The sequence below is a fragment of the Prionailurus bengalensis genome, chromosome A2 (assembly GCF_016509475.1).
Source record: "Prionailurus bengalensis isolate Pbe53 chromosome A2, Fcat_Pben_1.1_paternal_pri, whole genome shotgun sequence".
NCBI lineage: Eukaryota > Metazoa > Chordata > Mammalia > Carnivora > Felidae > Prionailurus > Prionailurus bengalensis.
In genome coordinates this window covers 118,925,538-118,948,649 of record NC_057348.1, presented here as the reverse complement: position 1 = coordinate 118,948,649, position 23,112 = coordinate 118,925,538, and the positions used below count along the sequence as shown (strand labels likewise).

The window sequence follows — 23,112 nt, the reverse complement described above, 5'->3', positions numbered from 1 at the left end:
AACAACAAGGAGTATTTTGGGAAACGTAATTTCTATGACAAATTTGCAAATCTTTAAGAAATCTATGTATTCTTAAATTGTTAATCCCACATTTGTCCCCTCTAAAGTTTATAAACTAGATTAAAAACTAAACCTGAAACTGAAATATACATTCAACTTTATATATACCAAATGAAACAATTATTAATTTCCTTTCCAGACTTCTCAACCAATTGTTGATTTCACAAACTTCTCCACCAGAGGGCAGGCAACAAAAAATGAGAGAAAACATTTTAAACTGGTCACTTTCATTTTTGACATCCTGTTTTTCAATGCTACTCCAGTGACAAATCAGGTTTCAAATGATACTACCAAGGTTAACAACTTATTACAGCACAGATCGCTAAGTGCCACTGATAATCATACCAAAGCACTAAGTTAAGATACATGTCCAAAGCAAGGTTCCTAATGATCCTGCCACTGTGGCTCAGAGGCCTGAACAAATACTCAAAGAAACTGAAATACAAAAGTAGTAAATGCAGTTAAAAAAAAAAAAAATTACTTCTATTTAAAATAGAATATTCCACTTTGGACAAATAATTTAAAAGTTTAAAAAAATTTTAACACATCAAGACATTTAACTTATAAGAACTTGGTCAAGCTCCTCGCTAAGCCCAGTTTATGTCTGTAAAATGAAGATAATAAAGCCTCTTCTCCCTCACTTTATAAAATCATGAGAATCAAATGTATCAGTGCATATGAAAGTACTGTTATGGAAAACTATACCTCAAAGAACTGATAAATTAAAACAAACTGGTTTTGTTAAAAAATACTTTTAAAACTTTCCACAAATAAAAGTACCACCCATCTAGGCAACAGCAGAAGCTAAAGGAAAGCACCAGTCTTACAATTTAAATGTAACAAATGTTATACAGTATTTACAAACAACTTTTTCATAAAGTCAGCCAAATTTCTTACTTATAAGGGAAATACCACTTTAAATATATCACTATAATATAAAAATTGCTCCAGCCCCATACTGGGTGTAGAGATTACTTAAGAATATGAAAATTGCTATGTTGCATCTTCATTAAAAAGCTCATCACAATAATGGTCACATACACTCCCTTGGTTTTATTTTTGCTCAAAGCAAATGTTTGTTTACTGAATCTGCAACATTAACTAAAGACTGTCATACAAAAAAACTAAATGCTTGTCTGATTCCAATGACCACAGAAAGCAAATAATATTGATTCCCTCTGCTGTAAACTGCTGTCAATATCCAAGGATACTCGCAAAATCTGACACATTTTTCATTTATTTGTCTTGCTCATTTATAAAGATAGCCAGAGAGGTTTCTAATAGCTGTGTTTTGTTTTCTTTTTTTAAATTTTGTATTGCTGGTTTTACCAAATGCTCTTTTTGCACAGTAAATAGCTTACAGATTTAATCTAGGTATTTCTTCCTAAAACAAAGATTAGATTGCCTAGAAGCAAAAACTAGTTTCTGAATCTGTAACTAATGAAGTTCTGTATCAGGTAAACAGCATTCTAAAAAATGTATGGGCCAAGAATCAGAAGATTCATAAGCAACTAAATGCAAAATATTAACTAACTGCTTTACCTATGAGCTAAGTTAACTCTACAGTGAGTCACAAATTAATTCTAATGTAACTTGAAGAGTCTTAACATCTTTCTCCAGTACCCATTAAAGCACCTAATAGCTTCTCAGCATCCATACCGATTTTCTAATGGCATGAAAATGCTTGAGATTCTTTTTCAGGCCTCTAGTTCCCATGTCTGAGTGAAGCATATAGCATCTCAATATGGCTAGGTCCTTCTTAGCATGAAAATGACATTAAAGTCTGTAGTAGTACACACAAACTAAAACTCCTGCTTCTTTCAAAAACCAACTTTTTAAAAAAGAATTTAGAACACAATCTTTGAAAAGCACTTGAAATTTAAGATAAATATTCAGTCAATATTTGCAAATCATGCCCCAAAACATAATTCTAATATTAAAGTAAAACTTAAACAGATTAAGTCTGCTACACTGTGTACCAAGAGAAGAACAATTACAACAATGGAGACAAAAGGAGATTAAGGGATTTGGACATTTCAAATTCATGTAGCCGACTTCATCCCCTCCTCTGAGATTAAAGAATCCCTGCTACCACGAGCCACTATTAGCAATTCCTTCAAGTCAACTCTCAAATATGAACCAGATAAAAATAAATAAATAAGTAAGCCAGCCACTTGGGTGGCTAAGCACACACTGAAAAAATCTAAAGTAACAGAACATACTTATTCTCATGTTTAAAAAAACACCAAATTCTGATTTCAAATGAATACAATCTGAAAAAAACAGATATAATATTAGGACAACTGGGGTGCCTGGGTAGCTCGGTGGGTTGAGCAACCAACTCTTAATTTTGGCTTGGGTCATGATCTCACCATCATGGGATCGAGTCCAACATAGGGCTCCAGACTGAGCTTGGGGCCTGCTTGGGATTCTCGCTCCCTCTCTGCCTCTCTTCCCCCCCTCAAAATAAATAAATATTATCATGGACAACTATTTCGAAAAAGTATTCTGGATTCAAATGTATACAGTGGTAAAATTTAATAAATTAGTACCTGAATGCTCTAAACAGCAAATTATTGGCAAATGGATTATGTTATTGGGGCCCTTGGGTGGCTCGGTTGGTTAAGCATCTGACTTCAGCTCAGATGTTGATCTCAAGGTTCATGAGTTTGAGCCCCACATCAGGCTCTGCAAGGACAGCAGGCAGCCTGCTTTGGATTCTCTTTTCTCTTTCTCTCTCCCGCACTTCCCCCACTTATGCTCTCTCAAAAATAAACATTTTAAAGGATTATGTTTTTTATGGAAATTGTTAGATTTTAAAATGAACCTTACTCATCTGACTTAATCTGGCTTTTCTCAAACACTCTGCTTCCTGAAATCAACTAAAACACTGAGCTATATACAGTTATCTACATAGAATATAAGTGCATCTTCTCTGGTTTCTAGAAACATACCAAAGATATAATTAACAATGTTCAATAACATCTTCACGGCATTAAAATGACAGGATAAAAGACAAAATAAATAATAATTAGGCAATTCCTCTTTCATTAACACTGCCCCCATAAATACAACCTGTTCAGGTTACAGTTGGGTTATTTGTTTTTGTAAACTAATCTGAAATAAGTTATTTTAGCATGTTTATTTCAGTTTATTTTTTATTTTTGTTTTAGAGAGAGTGCTAGCAGGGGAGAAGGGCAGAGGAGAGAGAGAATCTTAAGCAGGCTCCATGCTGAGCTCAGAGCCCAACAGAGGGCTCAATCCCATGACCCTGGGATCATGACCTGAGCCAAAATCAAGAGTCAATGCCCAACCGACTGAGCCACCTAGGCGCCCTTCAGTTTATTTTAGATCTCTGAATTAAAATATCTTTAAAAGTTAAAAATTCATATAATCTCTTCGGTAACAAATTTATCTTGAGAAAAACTTATACTTTATTTGAGGAGCAACAACAAATTCACTTAAAAAAATCTGCATCAAGAATAACTATTCTTCTTTTCCAAGAAGACTACTTCTGTCGAAAATCTGCTAAGAGCAAATACACTTATATTCTACCTTTATAATACCAGATTCAAAGGATTAAATTTTTTGGTCAGAGCTAAAAGGGAAGCTAGCCTACAAATAAATTTATTGTTTAAGTTATTTCCTGAGCACGTATACATTCCACAGACAAGTAATTTTTAATTTTTTTAACATTTTATTTTATTTTTTGAGAGACAAAGAGGGACAGAGCATGAGCAGGGGAGCGGCAGAGAGAGAGGGACACACAGAATCTGAAGCAGGCCCCAGGTTCTGGGCTGTCAGCACAGAGCCCAATGCAGGGCTTAAACCCACAAACGCAAGATCGTAACCTAAGCCGAAGTCAGACACTCAACTGACTGAGCCAACCGGGCTCCCCATCCACAGACAAATAATTTTTAAATTAGATTTCATGTGTATTTATTAATAAGGGAATATGAAAAAAAAATAGGACAGTATAATTTTACTTACACTGTCTTTTAATGAAACTGAATGATTTCTGTGTATTCCATTATAATGCTTGTTACACATGGATATGTAACATATTTACACACAGATCAACGGAACAGAATAAAGAAAAGAGAAATAAACCAATGCATATATGGTCAATTAATTCACGGAAAAGGAGCCAAGAATATACAACGGGGAAAAAACAATCTCTTCTCTAAATGGTGTTGGGAAAAGTGGACAGCTACATGCCAAAGAATGAAACTGAATTACTACCTTACACCACATACAACAAATCAACTCACAGACTTAAGACCTGAAACCATGAAACTCCGAGAAAGAAGCTCCTTGACACTGGTCTTAGAATTTTCTGAATTTGACACCAAAAGTGAAAAATGAAGAAGTGGACTACAGCAAACTAAAAGGCTTCTGCACAACAAATCAAATTATCAAAATGAAAGCGACTCCCAGGGCGCCTGGGTGGCTCAGTCGGTTGAGCGTCCAACTCCGGCTCAGGTAGTGATCTCGCGGTCTGCGAGTTCGAGCCCAGCGTCGGGCTCTGTGCTGACAGCTCAGAGCCTGGAGCCTGTTTCAGATTCTGTGTCTCCCTCTCTCTCTGACCCTCCCCCGTTCATGCTCTCTGTCTCAAAAATAAATAAACATTAAAAAAAAATTTTTTTTTAAATAAATAAGAAGTGACTTCCAAAATGGGAGAAAATATTTGCAAATCAACCATGTGGTAAGGGGTTACTATTCACAATTATTTAAAAAATCATGGGGCGCCTGGGTGGCGCAGTCGGTTAAGCGTCCGACTTCAGCCAGGTCACGATCTCGCGGTCCGTGAGTTCGAGCCCCGCGTCGGGCTCTGGGCTGATGGCTCAGAGCCTGGAGCCTGTTTCCGATTCTGTGTCTCCCTCTCTCTCTGCCCCTCCCCCGTTCATGCTCTGTCTCTCTCTGTCTCAAAAATAAATAAATGTTAAAAAAAAAAAAATTTAAAAAAAAATTAAAAAAAAATAAAAAAATCATACCAAAAATTACACTGAAGTACATCTTATATTATCAACATTCAAGTTAAGAATATATTTTATGGTGGGGTGCCTGGGTGACTCAGTCAATTAAGTGTTCGACTTCAGCTCAGGTCATGATCTCACAGTTCATAGGTTCGAGCCCCGCATGGCTCTGTGCTGACAGCTCAGGGCCTAGAGCCTGTTTCAGATTCTGTGTCTTCCTCTCTTTCTTTCAAAAATAAACATTAAAAAAAAAAAATGTATCTTATTAAAAAAACTCAATTCATAGTTTAGGCTCCAAAAGAAAACTACAAAACTTAAAGCCCTGGTTTGTTTTAGTCCTATTTGAAAAACAAGACTCGTTATTATCATTTGGTTTCCTGAGCCTCAGTTTTTAATCTTCTAATTTTCAAATACATAATGAATATACCTACAAACTATTCATTTTTTTAATTTTTTAAAATGTTTTTTCATTTATTTGTGAGAAAAAGAGCACATACATGCGTAAGCAGGGGAGGGGCCGAGAAAGAAAGAGAGACTCTGAGGCAGACTCCAGGCTCTGAGCTTTCAGCACAGAGCCCGACACAGGGCGTGAACTTGTGAACCACCAGATCATGACCTCAGCCAAAGTCGGCTGCTTAACTGACTTGAGCCACCCAGGCATCCCGAAACTGCTCATTTTTATGTAAGTCTAAAAAATGTAAGGTTAGGGTAAAAAAAGACTAATCAATACAACGGAATATTACTTGACAATAAAATGAAATAAAGTACTGATAATTATTATACTATGGATGGGCCTTGAAAACATTATGCTAAGTGAAAGAAACCAGTCACAAAAGGCCACACATGATTCCATTTGTATGCAATGCCCAAAATACACAAATCCACAGAGAAAGAAATTTAGTTTAGTGGTTGCCTGGGACTGAGGGGAAAGGAATAGAGAATGACCACCTACAGGTAACAGGTTTCTTCTGGGGTGATGAAAGTGTGCTAAAATTAGGTTATGGAAATGACTGCATAATTCTACATGTAATAAAAACCACTGAACTGTCTATTGTAAAGTGTTGGACTTTATGGTATGCCAGTTATAAATCACATTTCAATAAAGCTGTTTTTAAAAAAAGATCAATCAGATAAGCTCAAATCTTTAGTCCTTTCAGGCAAAAGTATAGAGCGTCATTAAGAGTACTAGAAGGAGACACACAGCCTGCCTCTACCACTTTACAAACTGTTCAATCTTAGGCAGGTTAAGTAACACCTCTGTGCTATCTTTGTAAAATTCCTCCGTAACAATGCCCACCTTATAGGATTAAATGAGTTAACATAAGTAAACACTAGGAACTGCACCTGGCTTGCATTAAGTATAATGACTTATTTTTATTAATCAGCCTATTATAGGAGAGAAAAATCTACACTTAGAGGTGAATTAGAAATGAATGTAAAAATTATCCTTAATTATGAAAATAATTACTTTTTAAATCTAGGGTACCCATGAGTGACAGAACATATACAGATCATATTAAAATACAGGTGAAATATAATATGTATTTTATAATTATTTATAGATGTTAGTTGGTTTCAGTTTTAATCTACTTTGTAATCCTAATTTATTCCTTTAAGCAGCCAATTACACAAAATAATCTAAAACATAATTAAACATAACATTTAAGCCAATCTGTTTTTGATAACCTTAACACATCTAATTCTTTTAATTTACAAAATAGGAGTGTTTCTATTGGCATTTTGCAATGAAAAAAGTCAGTATGTGTAAAAGATGAAAGTTTTTATTTTATAAACATTTAACTCAGTATTTGTCAGGTATTGAATGGCTAACAAGCTAATCTTATTTTATAAAACAATGAAAACACAATTTCTTCTATCATGAAGAAACTGAAGGGTGCTACAGATCATTCTGTTCCATACTGTCCATTCTAAAATTTTAAGTGAAATTGTAGATGATACATCATAAGAGCCCTTCAGATATTCAGCAGTACATACACCCAGGACCTCAAAGAGAAAACATTTAGAAGACAATTCTTAACAAGCATCAAGATTGTTTTTTAGAATTCACACCACAAAAGAGAATTAAAACAAGTGCCAAGAAATGTCATGGATTTTATAAGCCACCCAACTAAGGCAAGCGACTTCTAGCTGCCCAGCAGGCCTGCCTGATTAGAGGAAGACTGATTCCGGAGGTGAAAAAAAAAAAAAATTCATTAATAAGCCCCGTGATTAGAAAAGAAAAGGAACTATTTTTCCCTGCAAGCCCGTTATTTCATCCCCAGAAATAAACAGGCAATTGCCAACATATGACTAAGAAAATTTTTTCAACATTATATAAGTATCATTTCTAGAATCTGAGGAAAATGGCATGGATTTCATATTTAGATTTTATTCACATTTTGGTTCTTTCTCTAGATCATCACTATGAAAACTAGTAAAATAATAGCTACATGTTGTGAGAATCTATTATGTAACAAACACCGTTCTAGGTCCTTTTTTTAATTACCATTTTCATAGTATAGAATACCATTAAAAATATATATATCACTTCTACCTGTTTCATCTTCCCAGAGTACAATACCAACACAAGAATAGTAGCAGGGAAGAAGTCCCCTCCAAGATTAGTGTCCGTCATCAAGACTTATGAGTTGCCATAAAAACTTCTAAAGACCTCTTCTGGATACAAGAGCCACAATCTCCTACAAATTTTATTTTGCTTCATTAATCCCCTGCCCTCAATCTACCACTTTCTCAATCTAAGTATGTCAGAATAAGCTCTCTTATAATAGTCTTATCTGTAGCGCTTAACCCTCATCATGTGGACAGCATTAACTCTCAGCTAATACTCGACTGAACCAGAGGCACGACCTGATGCACATGAGTAATCTCACACAATTGAAAGCCTACCATTCCACCATTCCTATTCTTCCAATCATCCATTCTTCCCTTGGATTTCAAGTTGATCAGATTTGAAACCTCAAAGGCCACATTTCAGGGCATTTTTGATCTTATGGGCCAAGTACATGCTGTGATGGGCCATTTTCATGAATATCATCTTCTATCTCACTTCCACCCCTCTAATTTGTTGTAATTGAGTGAAAGAAAAAAAGATTGGCATTCCACTTTGGAAAACCGACAAACCCAGGCACAAACGAAATAAACATGTAAAGAATAGAGAGAAAAGAATAAGAACTATACCAAACAGCCAGGGAGTTAAAATAACTGGATACATAATTTAGCTGAAATGTCCTAACAATCAAGGTAGGCACATCTGGTATGTTATCATATTTTAATTCAGTATACCTGCTTTTACTGCAAGATACTAATAGTAAAATTGGGGGAATAACTGCTTATTTTAAACTAGAAAGGCAAATGGTAATAAGAGACATTACAGATGTCTAAAGGAAGAGTTAGAATTGTACACATTGTTTGATAGGTCACCCTCTAACTCAAAAGAATACTCTTCAACTACAAGTCAAGAGAAAGTTTTTCAGAATTTAAGCCCTATTTCTGTATCATCTCTGTTCAGGTGTGCAATTTACAACTACTCTACTGGAGTATAAAAATTATTGAAAATCATTGTACTGTTGGTTCAAGTAATAATTAACTGCTCTAGGCCTTGTTGGACAAAGAATGGAACACATCCCATCTTTAGGGTCAATCATGTCAAAAGACATAAGAATATGCAACTAGTTGTGAGATTGTGATATGTATCATCGCAATCTGTGTTTGAAAAACTAACCAATTACTTTTCTTATGAAAATAACAGGTCAATGACCAGGTGATTGCTTTTTATTTTCAACTATTAAGTTATATCATTTTTTTTTTAATGTTTGTTTTGAGAGACAGAAAGACAAAGAGTGAGCAGAGAGGGGAGAGAGAGAATTCCAGGCAGGATCCACACTGTCAGCACAGAGCCTGATGTGAGGCTCAAACTCACGAACCTTGAGATCGTGACCTGAGCTGAAATCAAGAGTCAGATGCTCAGCTGAGCACAACTGAGCCACCCTAAATTACATCCATTTGCATCTCTAATGAAACTACACTGTTTTATACTTACACTTCTTTTTCTTACCTCAAGAAATTGTGCCAATTTTAATTATGTGGGTTTTCTTTTTAAGGATAATTTATAGCATAGCTCACATCAGAGATTTCAAAATGTAGCCTAATACTACATTTCATTGAATTCCACTTTTTGGAAAAGTAACTTTAACTATTTTGTTCTATTCTCCCCTTAATCAGCATTTATCACTCCTAATTATATTTCCAACCGTCCCCCCCCCCCCAAATACTGATCAGTTATTTTACAATTAGATATAAATCATATAGAAACAGTTGTCAGTTGGGGCACCTGGGTGGCTCAGTTGGTTAAGCATCCAACTCTTGATCTCAGTTCAGGTTGCAACCTCGTGCAGGTGGGACTGAACCCCACGTCAAGTTCTACACTGAACCTGGGGATTCTCTCTCCCCCTCTCCCTACTCACATGCTCTCTTTCTCTGTCAAAATAAACAAACATTAAAAAACAAAACAAAAAACACAGCGGGGTGCCTGGGTCGCTCAGTCGGTAACCAACTGCAGCTCAGGTCATGATCTCAAGTTCATGAGTTTGAGCCCCACATGGGCACTCTGTGCTGACAGCTCAAATCCCAGAGCCTGCTTCAGATTCTGTGTCTCCTTCTCTCTCTCTCTGTCCCGTCCCTGCTTGTGTGCTCTCTCAGAAATAATAAATGAATAAACTTACAAAACAAAAAAACAAAAAAACAGTTCTCAGGAACCACCTCATCAAGTCCGGTACCAAAAAAAGCTAAAAGTATTTTAAACATTTATAACATAAAAGAAGCTGTGGAAGAAAACTGACAGGAACAGACCTATTCTCCTCTAAGTATGTATCTAAATGCTGGTTGTTTTTTTTTTTTTAAACAGGTAGTTTTTATTCACTTTTACTTGTTTAAGTTCTTGAAAAAGTGGAGTTTCAAGCAATATACTATCAACTCCAAACAGTGACATAAAACACAACTAACCTTATGCTCTGCTTGCAGCTGGTCACATCTCTCTTTCTCATGGTTAAGCTCTCTTTCCATTCTTCCAACTTGTTCTCGAAGTTGTGTTGTATCTTTTTCCAGGACAGCAATTAACTTTAATAGTTCTTCTTTTTCTTTCATGGTTTTCTCAATTTTCAACTATAAAACAAAAAACTCACATTGATTTTTTATAATCCTAAAATGTGATTAGTTGTTTTCCATCTCAAAAAAATAGTAAAGAAATGCACAAAAAGAACTTTTACATACAATTTACTTCATGAATCATACATGTAAATAAAAACTCATAAATCAAATTTAAACCTTCTTTGGGCAAAAAAGGAAACATTAAAAGGTATAAAATCAATAAACTTTATTATGAAGTTGCCTGCTAATCAATTTTCAAATTAGTACCAAAAATAGGGCATATTAAGTTTTCTTTTTTAATTTTTTTTTTTTTTTCAAACGTTTATTTATTTTTGGGACAGAGAGAGACAGAGCATGAACGGGGGAGGGGCAGAGAGAGAGGGAGACAGAATCAGAAACTGGCTCCAGGCTCTGAGCCATCAGCCCAGAGCCTGACGCGGGGCTCGAACTCCCAGACCGCGAGATCGTGACCTGGCTGAAGTCGGACGCTTAACCGACTGCGCCACCCAGGCGCCCCTTAAGTTTTCTAAGTGACTTAATTCTGGGTTTTTCTTGAGTATTTATCAAGAAGAAAACGTATACCACTTTTTTTTTTATTTAAATTCAAGTTAACATACAGTACAGTCTTAGCTTTAGTAGAACCCAGTGATTCATCTCTTATATATGACACACAGTGCTCATCCCCCAAAAGGTGCCCTCCTTAATGCCCATCACCCATTTAACCCACCCACCCCCCTAACCAGCAACCCTCAGTTTGTTCTCTGTATTTAAGTGTCTCTTTATGGTTTACCTCCCTCTGTTTTTATCTTATTTTTCCTTCCCTTCCTCTATGTTCATCTGTTGAGTTTCTCAAATTCTACATGAGTGAAATCATATATCTATTTCATAACTCTTCTTAAATGTAAAGCTAGGAGAGATCTTTGAATGTACTAAGAACTCCCTTGTGTGTTATAGAAAACCATCACCCATGGCATTACTCTTAAAACTTTTGGTACTAAGGAATAACAACTGCTCTATTTAGCTAAATTAAAACAAACTTTAAAAAACTGCAAATTTTAGGACAAAAATGCAGATTGTAACGATAAATTACATAATTGATTTTGGGGGGCACACTAACAGTAACTCAATTCAGCAAAACCTCCAATATTCTAAAATTACTAATTAAAGGACCTAAAATAGTAGTAAATAAAATAGTTAACTTTTCTCTTACAACAAACAGTCTTTGATTCAAATGGGAATAATGAAGACTCAGAGGGAAAATTTTGCAAAGGAGGCATCATACATTTAGCTAAAATAAAGTTTTCTCCTGGTACACTAAATTGTCTCTCCAGGGTCATGGAATCAAACTGATTAAACTCTAAAATGGGTCTTATGAAAGTTGGAAGAGCAGCAAATTTTTAGAATGACCCTTCTACCTCTTCCATCAGACCAAATGAAAATAACAGCAATCAAATGCCCTCAAAAAAGAAAAGTTTATTTATTCACTAAACTTCCTTTATACCTGATATTCTGAAAACCAATTTTTGGCTCTAAATTTTCTGGCAGCTTAAAAGTGAAAACATATCTTGACATGGTGCAACAGAAACATTATGAAAGAACCAATTTTCCCAGTGATACACTTAACTGGCATATACTTTTTGAAGAGTTTACTGAATGTTAAATAGAAATTTTAAAAAGGAATTCAAATTAGATAAAAATGTATACAAGTCTAATTCCTGCCTCCAATTTTGTATCTGAAATCTTCCAAGCACACAAAATAGTGAAAATTTTATAACTGACACCCATCACCTAAATTCACTGATTATTAATATTTCACCATGTTTAACTCCATCTCCCTTTATCACTTGCTTATGTTTTTGTTTTTTGTTACAACCATTTGAAATTGCAGACATTTCACCCCTAAGTACTCAGAGCAAGCATCTCCTAAAGACAGTCTCCTTTTCAACAACTACCACTATCATAAATAAGAAAATTAATAATTTTATAACATCCAATAGATATTTTGGGAATAATGGTAGATAACTATGACCTATTTTTTAAAAAATCAAAAATTCAATCAAGGTTCACCTGTTAAATTAACACAAGACATAACCCTTCAATGTCAACAGTGCCACAAATAATATCTCATATATTTGTACTATTTTTGTGTAGTTTTAGATAAAACCATTAAAGATTTTGATGAATGTGGAAATTCAAAATATTTATCAAAAAAATTGGGTCAGATATAAAAATATTTTATGTCAGCATTTAAGAGACAGAAATTTCAATTTTCTTTATCAAGTACCCCTTAGGAGTAGGAAGAAGTGGAATAAATTGTGCGACATCCCAATTAACTTAGAGAAGGAACATAAGAGAGACACCGATGCCTGAACGTCTGTTTTTCTGCTGGACGTCCTGAAATCAGGGTGGTCTAACAAGTATTCAAAAAGCTGCAATATAAACACTAACTGCATTCTTTTTAAGAGCTGGGCTTGTTTCAGCATCTTTGACTAGCATTCAAATACCAGGCTAAAAACCTTGATCATCAGGCGGCTGTCACCACAAAATGTTTCAGTCACCCTATAAAAGTTACATTTCTTTATTTAAGATAAGAAAGGAATTTCTGGAAGGGAAAGGGAAGATATGAAGAATTCACAATAAAAAATGGTTCCTTCAGTTTGACTACCTAATGAAAGTATTGTATCTATGACCTGTTGTGTTTTTTCTCTAGCCTCAATTTTTGAAGATAAGGATATAAAATCAATAAAATAAAATCAAAGGCATAAAATATTTACATATAAAAAAATATCCATCTGGGGCACTCGGGTGGCTCAGTTGGTTAAGCGTCTGACTCTTGGTTTCAGTTCAGCTCATGATCTCACAATTTGTGGGTTCGAGCCCCATGTCAGACTCTGCGCTGACAGTTCAGAGCCTGCTTCAGATTCTCTTTCTTCCCCCTCCCTCATGTGGTCTTTCTCTCTCTCTCAAAATAAATAAATAAACTTTAAAAATCCACCTGACTATAAAGAAAAAGCAATGACCTGCCGGATTAAACATGAATGTAAATTAACCAAAAATACATAGCGAACCAACTAAATAAGCCGTTTTTCAGAAATTCAAATGTAACATTCTAGTTTCTTAGATTTTAAAGATACTGAAAAATATCTTAAAATAAGAATGTTGTTCTATTTTCTCCTTCAATAATTACTAAAATTTAAGACGTAAGACATTAGACCATCTGCACAGTAAATTTCTATTAGAGCCAATGCGATGACTCCCAAATAGTCAATTAAAAGAATGTAAGAAGGCTTTCACCTTCTCTCTTTAAATTATGGTTAATCCAGGCTATTTACTGGATAAAATGAACACGGAAATCATTCTAAAAATGCTCAACCTAAACTAAGAGACAGGGATATTCCCTGATTCACCCTTCCACAGTGAAATCAATAGCTGACAGGAAGATTTTTAAAGTATTCCAAAAACAACACTCTAAGTTTATTATTTTAGTTAAAAACCATTTGATTTTCAGGTTATTCTTTTAAATTCTTTAAATGCCAACATGAGCCCTGTTCTTAAATTATCTATAAATCACTAGCTCACTGTTGGTACTAACCTCAAGAAGACCAGCTTTTGTGGTCACCACCAACATGTCAGAATTTCCTTCATCTTCCATAGTAAGTAACTCTTCAACTGGAGAAGAAGCCCGAAACTGGAAAGGTGTACTTGCTCCACGAATTTCACCCTTATGGGTAACATAACAGAACTGATAAAATTCTCCATCATCATTTGGAAGGTAATATCCTAAAAGAAAATTAATAAAAAAATTGATTAACTTTCCTACTATGAAATTAATGGGTTTTTTCCCCCCATTTAACACACCTTGCCATCTCTGCTCATTCCTGACCCTGTTTAGGTTGCGGGTGGGAATATATCATATAAAGAAATCTTCCCTCAAATTTGACATTCATTCCATGAAAAGAAAGATATCGAACAGAAGGAATGTGCTGTACATGAATTGTATAAAAGAAAGGAAGATGAAGTCCACTTTTGCAGAATAAAAAATAACCTTTGGAATCACACAGCTTTATTCAGCTGTACTACTAGCCATTGTAACTCAACCTCCCTGAGTCCCAGTTTCTTATCTGTAAAACAGCTATGAAGCCATCTACCTCAGAATTACAATCTATAACATATTTACACCATCTAGCCCATTATCTGATGAATATGTTTGATATTTGTTCCTTCTTCCTTCGTCTCAACTGTTACCCCCTTTTAAGATTTGCTGGATTATCCCTGCTCAAAATTAAACTTCACCTCTTCTTCTCCAAAGCTCCCAGTATTTTTTACAGTTAAAATACATACATACATACCTACCACACTCCATAGTTAAAAAATATTTAACTTTCTTCCTAAGCAAAAAGAGAGAGGATCAGAGAAAATACAAGAAAAGCCTGGGACAACTTGTGGTGCTTGCAAGAAAGAAGTTCCCAAAAAAGAATTCAAAGTGGCAGGGGGTGGAGGGAATGTCAAAAAACACAGGAGCCCACCTGATGGAGCTCCCAATGGCCAAAGAAAGCTAGAATAATTTGCACAACAAAAAAGGATAGTATTAGATTTTATTCCATAGAAAAAAATAAATACCTATGAGCTTATGGGGAAAGAGACAACTACTCAACATAGTAATTCCAACTAGTAAATGTCCAAGGAATGAGCATAGAAAAGCACCATTAGTGAAACACAACAATAAAAATTGTTGCAAGCTAGGGACTCCTGGGTGGCTCAGTTGGTTAAGTGCCAGACTCTTGGTTCCAGCTCATGTCATGGTCTCACGGTTTGTGGGTTCGAGCCCTGCATCCGGCTGTCTCAGCTGACAGCACAGAGTCTGCTTGAAAATTCTCTCTCTGCCCCTCCCCTGCTTGAACACACTCACTCTCACTCTCTCTCTCTCAAAAACATAAACACACATGAAAAAAATTTTTTTTTAATTGTTATAGGCAAGATCTTACTGATACTAAAATTAGAGGGTGAAAATTTGAGGAAAAACAAGGTATTTCCTTAGTCTCAAACTAACTCCCCCATAGTATTCATTAATTACAAAAGGACAAATACTAACTTTACAGTAGAGAAACCCAGCAGATACCAAGTGATCAAGATTAACAACACCAGGGCCACCTGGGTGGCTCAGTCAGTTAATCATCCAACTTCAGCTCATGATCTCAAGGCTCGTGAGTTTGAGCCCCGCATCAGGCTGTGCGCTGACAGCTCAGAGCCTGGAGCCTGCTTCAGATTCTGAGTCTCCCTCTCTCTCTCTAAAATGAATAAACGTTTTTTTAAAAAAATTTTTTTTTAATTAAAAAAAAGATTAACATCACCAGGAATGAGAGAGGAACATCAAGTACTCCCTGATACAACGCACTGAAGAGTGACTATAAAACAGCACTTGTACGATATTCTTCCTAAAAATGTATACCCTAAATCTAATCATGAAAAAACACCACCACACAGAAGTGCCTGGGTGGCTCAGTCAGTTCAGTGTCCTACTCTTGATTTTAGCTCAGGTCAGGATCTCACGGTTCATGAATTCCAGCTCCACATTAGGCTCTGCACTGACAGTGAGGAGCTTACTTGGGATTCTCTCTCTCCCCTCCCCCACTTGTGCACACTATCTCAAATTTTAAAAAACTTAAAAAATGTGGGGCACCTGGGTGGCTCAGTCGGTTAAGTGTCCGACTTCGGCTCAGGTCGTGATCTCGCCGTCCGTGAGTTCAAGCCCCGCATCGGGCTCTGTGCTGACAGCTCAGAGCCTGGAGCCTGTTTCAGATTTTGTGTCTCCCTCTCTCTGACCCTCCCCCATTCATGCTCTCTCTCTCTCTGTCTCAAAAATAAACGTTTAAAAAATTTTTTTCTTAAAAAAAAAATGTTTTAATAAAATAAAAAATAAGATTGTAAAAGTCATGAAAGAGGACAGAATGAGGAACTGTCACAGATTGGAGGAGATTAAGAAGATAGGACAATTAAATGTAATGTGGAATTCTGGATCAGATCCAGGAACAGAAAAAAGAACACTACTGGAAACAATAAAATTTAAGTAAGGTTTATACTTTAGTCACTAGCAGTGCACCAATGTTAAATTCCTAACTTTTTAAATAAATGTACTATGTAAGATGTTAACATTAACGGAAGCCGGACAATGGGTATACAGAAATTCTGTGTACTATTTTTGCAACTTTACATCCAAAATTATTTCAAAATATATAGTTTAAAAATAAGGGTAGCTCTAGCAATATATTTTTAAAAGCTTTTAAAAACCCCACCCTCCTAGTATATACAACCAAATTTATTAAGCCATGGCTGAGTAACTTTGCAAATGGCCAAGAGACTTACATAAAAAGTTTAAACAGAAAAAATATATATAGTCTGACTAATCGGCTCTAGTATCATGACATTAGAAATTCTATCAACTAGAGGCACCTAGATGGCTCAGTCGGTTGGGCGTCCGACTCTCGGTTTTGGCTCAGGTCATGATCTCATGGTTCGAATGATCAAGCCCCACATCAGGCGCTCTGCTGACAACATGGAGCCTGCTTGGAATTCTCTCTCTCCCTGTCTCTGCCCCTTCCCCCACTTGTGCACATGTGCGTGCACATGCGGTCTCTCTCTCTCTCAAAATAAACATTAAAAAAAAAAAAAAAGGCATGGACCTGTTCAAAGTTTTCTCTCCCTCTCCACCACCCACGCTGTGTCTGTCTCTCTCAAAATAAATAAATAAAAAATTCTACAAACTAGATACTCAAGGTCTGATAAATCACACAAAAGTAATCCACTAAGAAATGGTTCAAATGTTGAGATACCAGATGTAGTTATTCAGAGCTGCAATTTAAAGCTATCTAGAGGGGCGCCTGGGTGGCGCAGTCGGTTAAGCGTCCGACTTCAGCCAGGTCACGATCTTGCGGTCCGTGAGTTCGAGCCCCGTGTCAGGCTCTGGACTGATGGCTCAGAGCCTGGAGCCTGTTTCCGATTCTGTGTCTCCCTCTCTCTCTGCCCCTCCCCCATTCATGCTCTGTCTCTCTCTGTCCCAAAAATAAATAAACGTTGAAAAAAAATTTTTTTTTAAATAAATAAATAAAAATAAAGCTATCTAGAAAAATCTCTCATTAGGTTAATAACATTGAAAAGAAAATAGGAAAGCAATCGGTTGAATTACAACAAGAGTTCATTTGGGCAAAGAATTACATTTATATATTTGTGTTAGTTGTTTTAAGTTTTGCATTTCAAGATTCTCATGACTCATTCACAAAATGAGCAAGGTCATTTTGGATTGTGCTTAAAATTTCTTCTAGCTCTAATACTCTATGACTAAGTTTTTCATGACTATGTTGACTTTATATAACAAATGAGTTTTAGGCAGGCAGAAGCTTTTATTTCTGAATTTCAAAGTAATATTTCACCTGGTGAATTTTTAAAAGCTTGGAAAACAACTGCATTTATGCTTAGCTCCCATGAAAATGCTCTTAACTAACTGGATACTTTTCTCTTTATTTACTGCTTTTTAACTTCATGGTAAACCACCAGTGAAATCATTAGTCACTGTAACAAATTCATTAAGTTAACTGAAGAAAATTAATCACATTAAAAATGACTGAACATTGAGCATTCAACTCTTGTTTTCGGCTCAGGTCATGATCTCAGTTTGTGAGATCGAGCCCCACATTGGGCTCTGGAAAGAAACTCACTCTTCAATGAAAAATAAGCAAAAAAACTTTTTAAAAAAATGTTTATATTTGAGAGAGCATAAGCAGGAGCGGCAGAGAGAGGGGCACAGAGGATCCGAGGCAGGCTCTGCACTGACAGCAGCGAGCCCAATGTGCAGTACAAACTACAAGATCAAGACCTGAGCCAAAGTCTGACACTTAACCGATTGAGCCACCTAGGTGCCCCAAGCAAAAATAAAAACCCTTTTAAATGCCTAGATAAAATATGTATCCTACACTCATATTTATATTCTTATGACTTTTGCTAAACAAAGACACTAATTAATTCAACTTCGGTATGTTGGATATGCCTAAGTAGACCATTACAATGGAGAACAACATTTTTAATGGCATAAAAATTAAATTAAAACATTTAATTTCATCAAGTTCTGCAGTTTTCGGTTCTTACCTTGAAATGCTAATACACAATTAACTGTTGATCCTTCTATGTAATGTTCAGGCATAGGAGACCATAAAAATGTGTAATAATCACGAGCAGTACTCCATCCAACCTAAAGGAAAATAAGAACACAGAGATTATAAGTAGTTTAATACTAGAGTGATATAGCATATTGTCTTTTACTGCATCCTAAAATTAAAACATGGGTTGCTGTGTTTACAAATTATTGGGTATTTTAACAAGCCTGTCAAATTTTTATGATTTTTATTAAGCTATAACATAGTGTTATAAAGATCTATATAAATGGAACAGTCCAGTTTCTATTATGTATTAAAAATACAATTTGATACCCAGTTTCTCAAGGAAAATCTTAGTATGCACATGATCAAATATAACAACTCATATTTCTCTTTATAACTTCACTATACGTTAAGTTTTTAAAACTTACTATTTTAGATCTCAAATTTCAGTGTGTTTAGATTTCCTTCTCCCCATTAACGTGGTAACTAAAACTTCACTTATCTCTCATATCAAGTCTTACCTGCAGCCAATTGGTAAATTTTGTAAAAAGGCATGTATTGCCCAGACATTAATATACACATATAGAAAACCTATGTCCCACCTATATCTAAAACATCTTCAACTTACAAAATGTCTATGTTACATATATCAGTCTATATTTTCTAGACAAACCGTACAGTGTTAAATACTGAGTATTAGAGATGTTTAAAACAAGTACACACAGAATTCATTCTACTGTGCTTCACAAATACTACATTTGGGTTTTTTTTGTTGTAGCTGTTTTTACAAAGTGAAGGTTTGGGATAACTGAATCAAACAAGTCTATCAGCACCATCTTTCCAACAGCATTTGCCGCTTCATAACTATCACATTTTTGGTAATTCTCACAATATTTCAAACTTTTTCATTACTATTGTATTTATTATGGTGATCTGTAAGCAGTGGTCTTCAATGTTATAATTATTTTGGAGTGTCATGAACCACACCCATATAAAATAATGAACTTAATATGTATGTTCTGACTGCTCCACCAACTGGCCCATTACTCTCTCCCTCTCCTCAGACTTCCCTATTCCCTGAGACACGATACTGAAATCAGGCCATTTAATAAACCTACAGTGGCCTTTAAATGTTCAAGTGAAAGGAAAAGTTGCACATCTCACTCTTAAAATCAAAGAAGTGATTCAGCTTAGCAAGGAAGTATGTCAAAAGCCAAGACAAGACAAAAGCTATGTGTCTTGCACCAAACAGCCCAATTAGGAATGCAAAGGAGAAGTGGCTGGGTGGCTCAATGCGTTGAGAGTCCAACGCAGTCGTGATCTGAGGGTTCGTGAGTTCAAGCCCTGCATCGGGCTCACTGCTATCAGTACAGAGCCCACTTCGACCCTCTGTCTCCCTCCCTCTCTCTCTCTCTCTCTCTCTCTCTCTCTCTGCCCCTCCCCTGCTCATGCTTGCTCTCTCTCAAAAATAAAACATTAAAAAAAAAAAAAAAGGAATGCAAAGGAAAGTTCTTGAAGGACATAAAACTACTACTCCAGGGGCACCTGGGTGGCTCAGTCAGTTGAACATCCGACTTCAGCTCAGGTCATCATCTCCCACTCCTTGAGTTTGAGCCCCCGTGGGGCCCTGTGCTGACAGCTCGGAGCCTGAAGCCTGCTTGGGATTCTGTCTCCCTCTCTCTCTGCCCCTCCTCCACTCATGCTCTGTCTCTCTCTCTCTCTCTCTCTCTCTCTCTCAAAAATGAATGTTAAAAAAAAAAAAAAAAAGTACTACTCCAGTGAACACATGAATGGTAAGAAAGCCAAACAGCCTAATTGCTCATATGGAGAAAGTTTTAGTGGTCTGGATAGAAGATCAAACACCACCACAACACTATCTCAAGCCAAAGCCTAATCTAGAGCAAGGCCCTATCCTATCTTCAATTCCATTAAGGCTGAGAGAAGTAAGGAAAGTGCAGAAAAAAACTAGCAAAAGTTGGGTCAGGAGATTTAAGGAAAGAAATGTCTCCATAATATAAAGCACAAAGCAAAGCAGCAAAAGTTAATGTAGAAGCTATAATAAGTTATCCAGAAGACATAGCTAAGATATTTAATGAAGGTGGCTACACTAAACAACAGATTTTCAATGTAGATGAAACAGCCTTTATATTGAAAGAAGGAGCCATCTAGGGCTTCAGAGCTAGAGAGAAAAGTCAATGCCTGGCTTCAAAGCTTCAAAGGACAGGCCAACTTTCTTGTTAAGGGCCGATGCAGCTGGTAATTTTAAGTTGAAGCCAATTCTCATTTACCGTCTCAAAATTTCTAGAATTATGCTAAATCTACTCTGCTTATGCTTTATAAATGGAGCAAAGCCTGTACGATGGCACATCTGTCCGTAACATGGTTTACTAAATAATTTTAAGCCCACTATTGAGACCTACTGCTCAGAAAAAAAGATTCCTTTCAAAATCCTGCTCATTCACAAAGCAGCTGTTCACTCAAGAGCTCTGATGAAGATATACAAGGTTAATGTTGTTTTCATGCTTGCTAACACAACATCCATTCTACAGCCCATGGATCAAGAGGAATTTCAACTTTCAAGTCTTATTACTCAAGAAATACATTCTGTAAGGCTATAGCTGCCATAGCGATTCCTCTGATGGATCTGGAAAACCTTCTAGAAAGAATTCACGATTCTAAAATGTTATTCATGGGAACAGCTCAAAACATCAACAGGAGCTTGAAGAAGCTGATTCCAACCCTCACGGCTGACTTGGAGGGTTCAAGACTTCAGTGGAAACAGTAACTACAGATGTGGCGGAAACAGGAAAACTAGATGTAAAGCCTGAAGATGTGACTGAATTGCTGCAATCTCATGATAAAACTTGAGTGGATGAGGATTTGCGTCTTATGGAGGAGCAAAGAATGTGTTCTTGAGATGGTGCAGACTGTTGAAATGACAACAAAGGATTTAGAATATTATAGGAACTTAGTTTATAAAACAGCAGTAGGGTTTGAGAGGATTGACTCCAGTTCTGGAAAAACGTCCTACTGTGGGTAAAATGCTACCAAACAGCATTCACTGCATGCTACACAAAAACTGTGAAAGCAAGAGTCAATGCATGTGACCAACTTCACTGGGGTTTTTTTTGTTTGTTTTTTGTTTTTTTTTAAGCAAACTCCACTCCCCAGTATGGGGCTCAAATTCACAACCCCAAGATCAAGAGTCACATGCTCCACCAACTGAGCCATCCACGTGCCCCTTTTGTTGTCTTATTTTAAGAAATTGCCACAGCCACCCCAACCTTCAGCAACCATCACCCTGACCAGTCAGCAGCCATGAATCATCAAGGCATAACCAGCAAAAATATTATAAATCACTGAAAGCTCAGATGATGGTTAACATTTTAGCATAAAGTATTTTTTAGTTAAGATATACATCATTTTTTTTTTTAGACATAATGCTATTATGCACTTAACAGACTACAATACAGTGTAAATATAACTTTATATGCGCTGGGAAACCAAAGAAAATCATGACTTACTTCACTGTAGTGACCTGGAACCCAACCAAGCTATGCCTATACTAGATATCTTTTTGCAGGTAATACAAGAAATTATGCCGGGGTGCCTGGGTGGCGCAGTTGGTTAAGCATCCGACTTCAGCCAGGTCACGATCTCGCGGTCCGTGAGTTCGAGCCCCGCGTCGGGCTCTGGGCTGATGGCTCAGAGCCTGGAGCCTGTTTCTGATTCTGTGTCTCCCTCTCTCTCTGCCCCTCCCCCGTTCATGCTCTGTCTCTCTCTGTCCCAAAAATAAATAAACGTTGAAAAAAAAATTTTAAAAAAAAAAAAAAAAAAAAAAAGAAATTATGCCTCACCCACAGGGTTAGATTATATATGTTCTATAATTCTGATAAACCTAGGATTATAGATTACAGAACACTGAAACTAGAAGAATATTAGCAATCTTTAGTCTCTCAAGGAATGTTTTCAAACTGTAGGTCACAATCCAGTAAGAAGTGGTAATATCAATTTAGTGGTTCACAGCCCTATTTATTTTTTAATGATACAGAATTAGAAGTATGAGTGCATGAAGGCTAAATTACACTTCCTGAAAATTTATTTCCGGTGTATTTGCATACAAGAAATCACATTTCTTTCTTTCTGTATGTCACAGTCAAGAAAACCATTTGAAAACATTTGAAAGATGCTATTCGTCTCTATAGATGAGAAGTTTGAGTAATCCATGATGATCTACTTCACTTAAAGGCTGCTATTTTTTCTCTCAGAACTGTTAGAAGAATGAGATTAGATGATGAACATAAAAGCAACACCCAACAGAGTGCCTGACCCACAGTAAGCACTCCATAAACGGTAGCTTTTGCAAGCACAGTATATTACAGTGACTAAGACCACAGGAAGTTAAGGTCAGACTGCCAGAAAGAGCACTTACTAGCTATATGACTTCAGACAAGTTATTCTGTTCCCTCCTCTTTAAAATGGAGATGATGGTAACAATCTCAAAGGGCTGTGTATTAAATAATTTCCATAAAGCAATCAGCACAGAGCTGAGCACACTGGTATTCATTAAATGTTACCATTCATTAATACCCAAGGACACAGAGCCTCTTAGGGACAGTGATCTTGATTTTATGATGCTCTCTCCCCTCACTTTAGATCCCCCAATGCTTCACCATCTCCTAAAAAAGAGCCCATCTGAAGTTCTTCCCCCAACAGATACACCTGGTACAAATCAAAGCTTGTATTCTTTGTCTCTGTCC

The 23,112-nt window shown here is 36.3% G+C and overlaps 1 protein-coding gene across 2 annotated transcripts in view; it reads right to left on the bottom strand.

The window, feature by feature from the left end:
• TAX1BP1 (Tax1 binding protein 1) overlaps positions 1-23,112 on the bottom strand; it is a 90,678-nt gene that overhangs the window by 49,282 nt on the left and 18,284 nt on the right. For both annotated transcript variants that reach the window (XM_043589160.1, XM_043589161.1), the window contains exons 3-5: positions 18,342-18,444; positions 13,795-13,982; positions 10,059-10,217 (exon numbers count right to left, since the gene is read on the bottom strand). In XM_043589160.1, the coding sequence (XP_043445095.1) occupies positions 10,059-10,217; positions 13,795-13,982; positions 18,342-18,444 (450 nt within the window). The remainder of the gene's footprint in view (positions 1-10,058; positions 10,218-13,794; positions 13,983-18,341; positions 18,445-23,112) is intronic.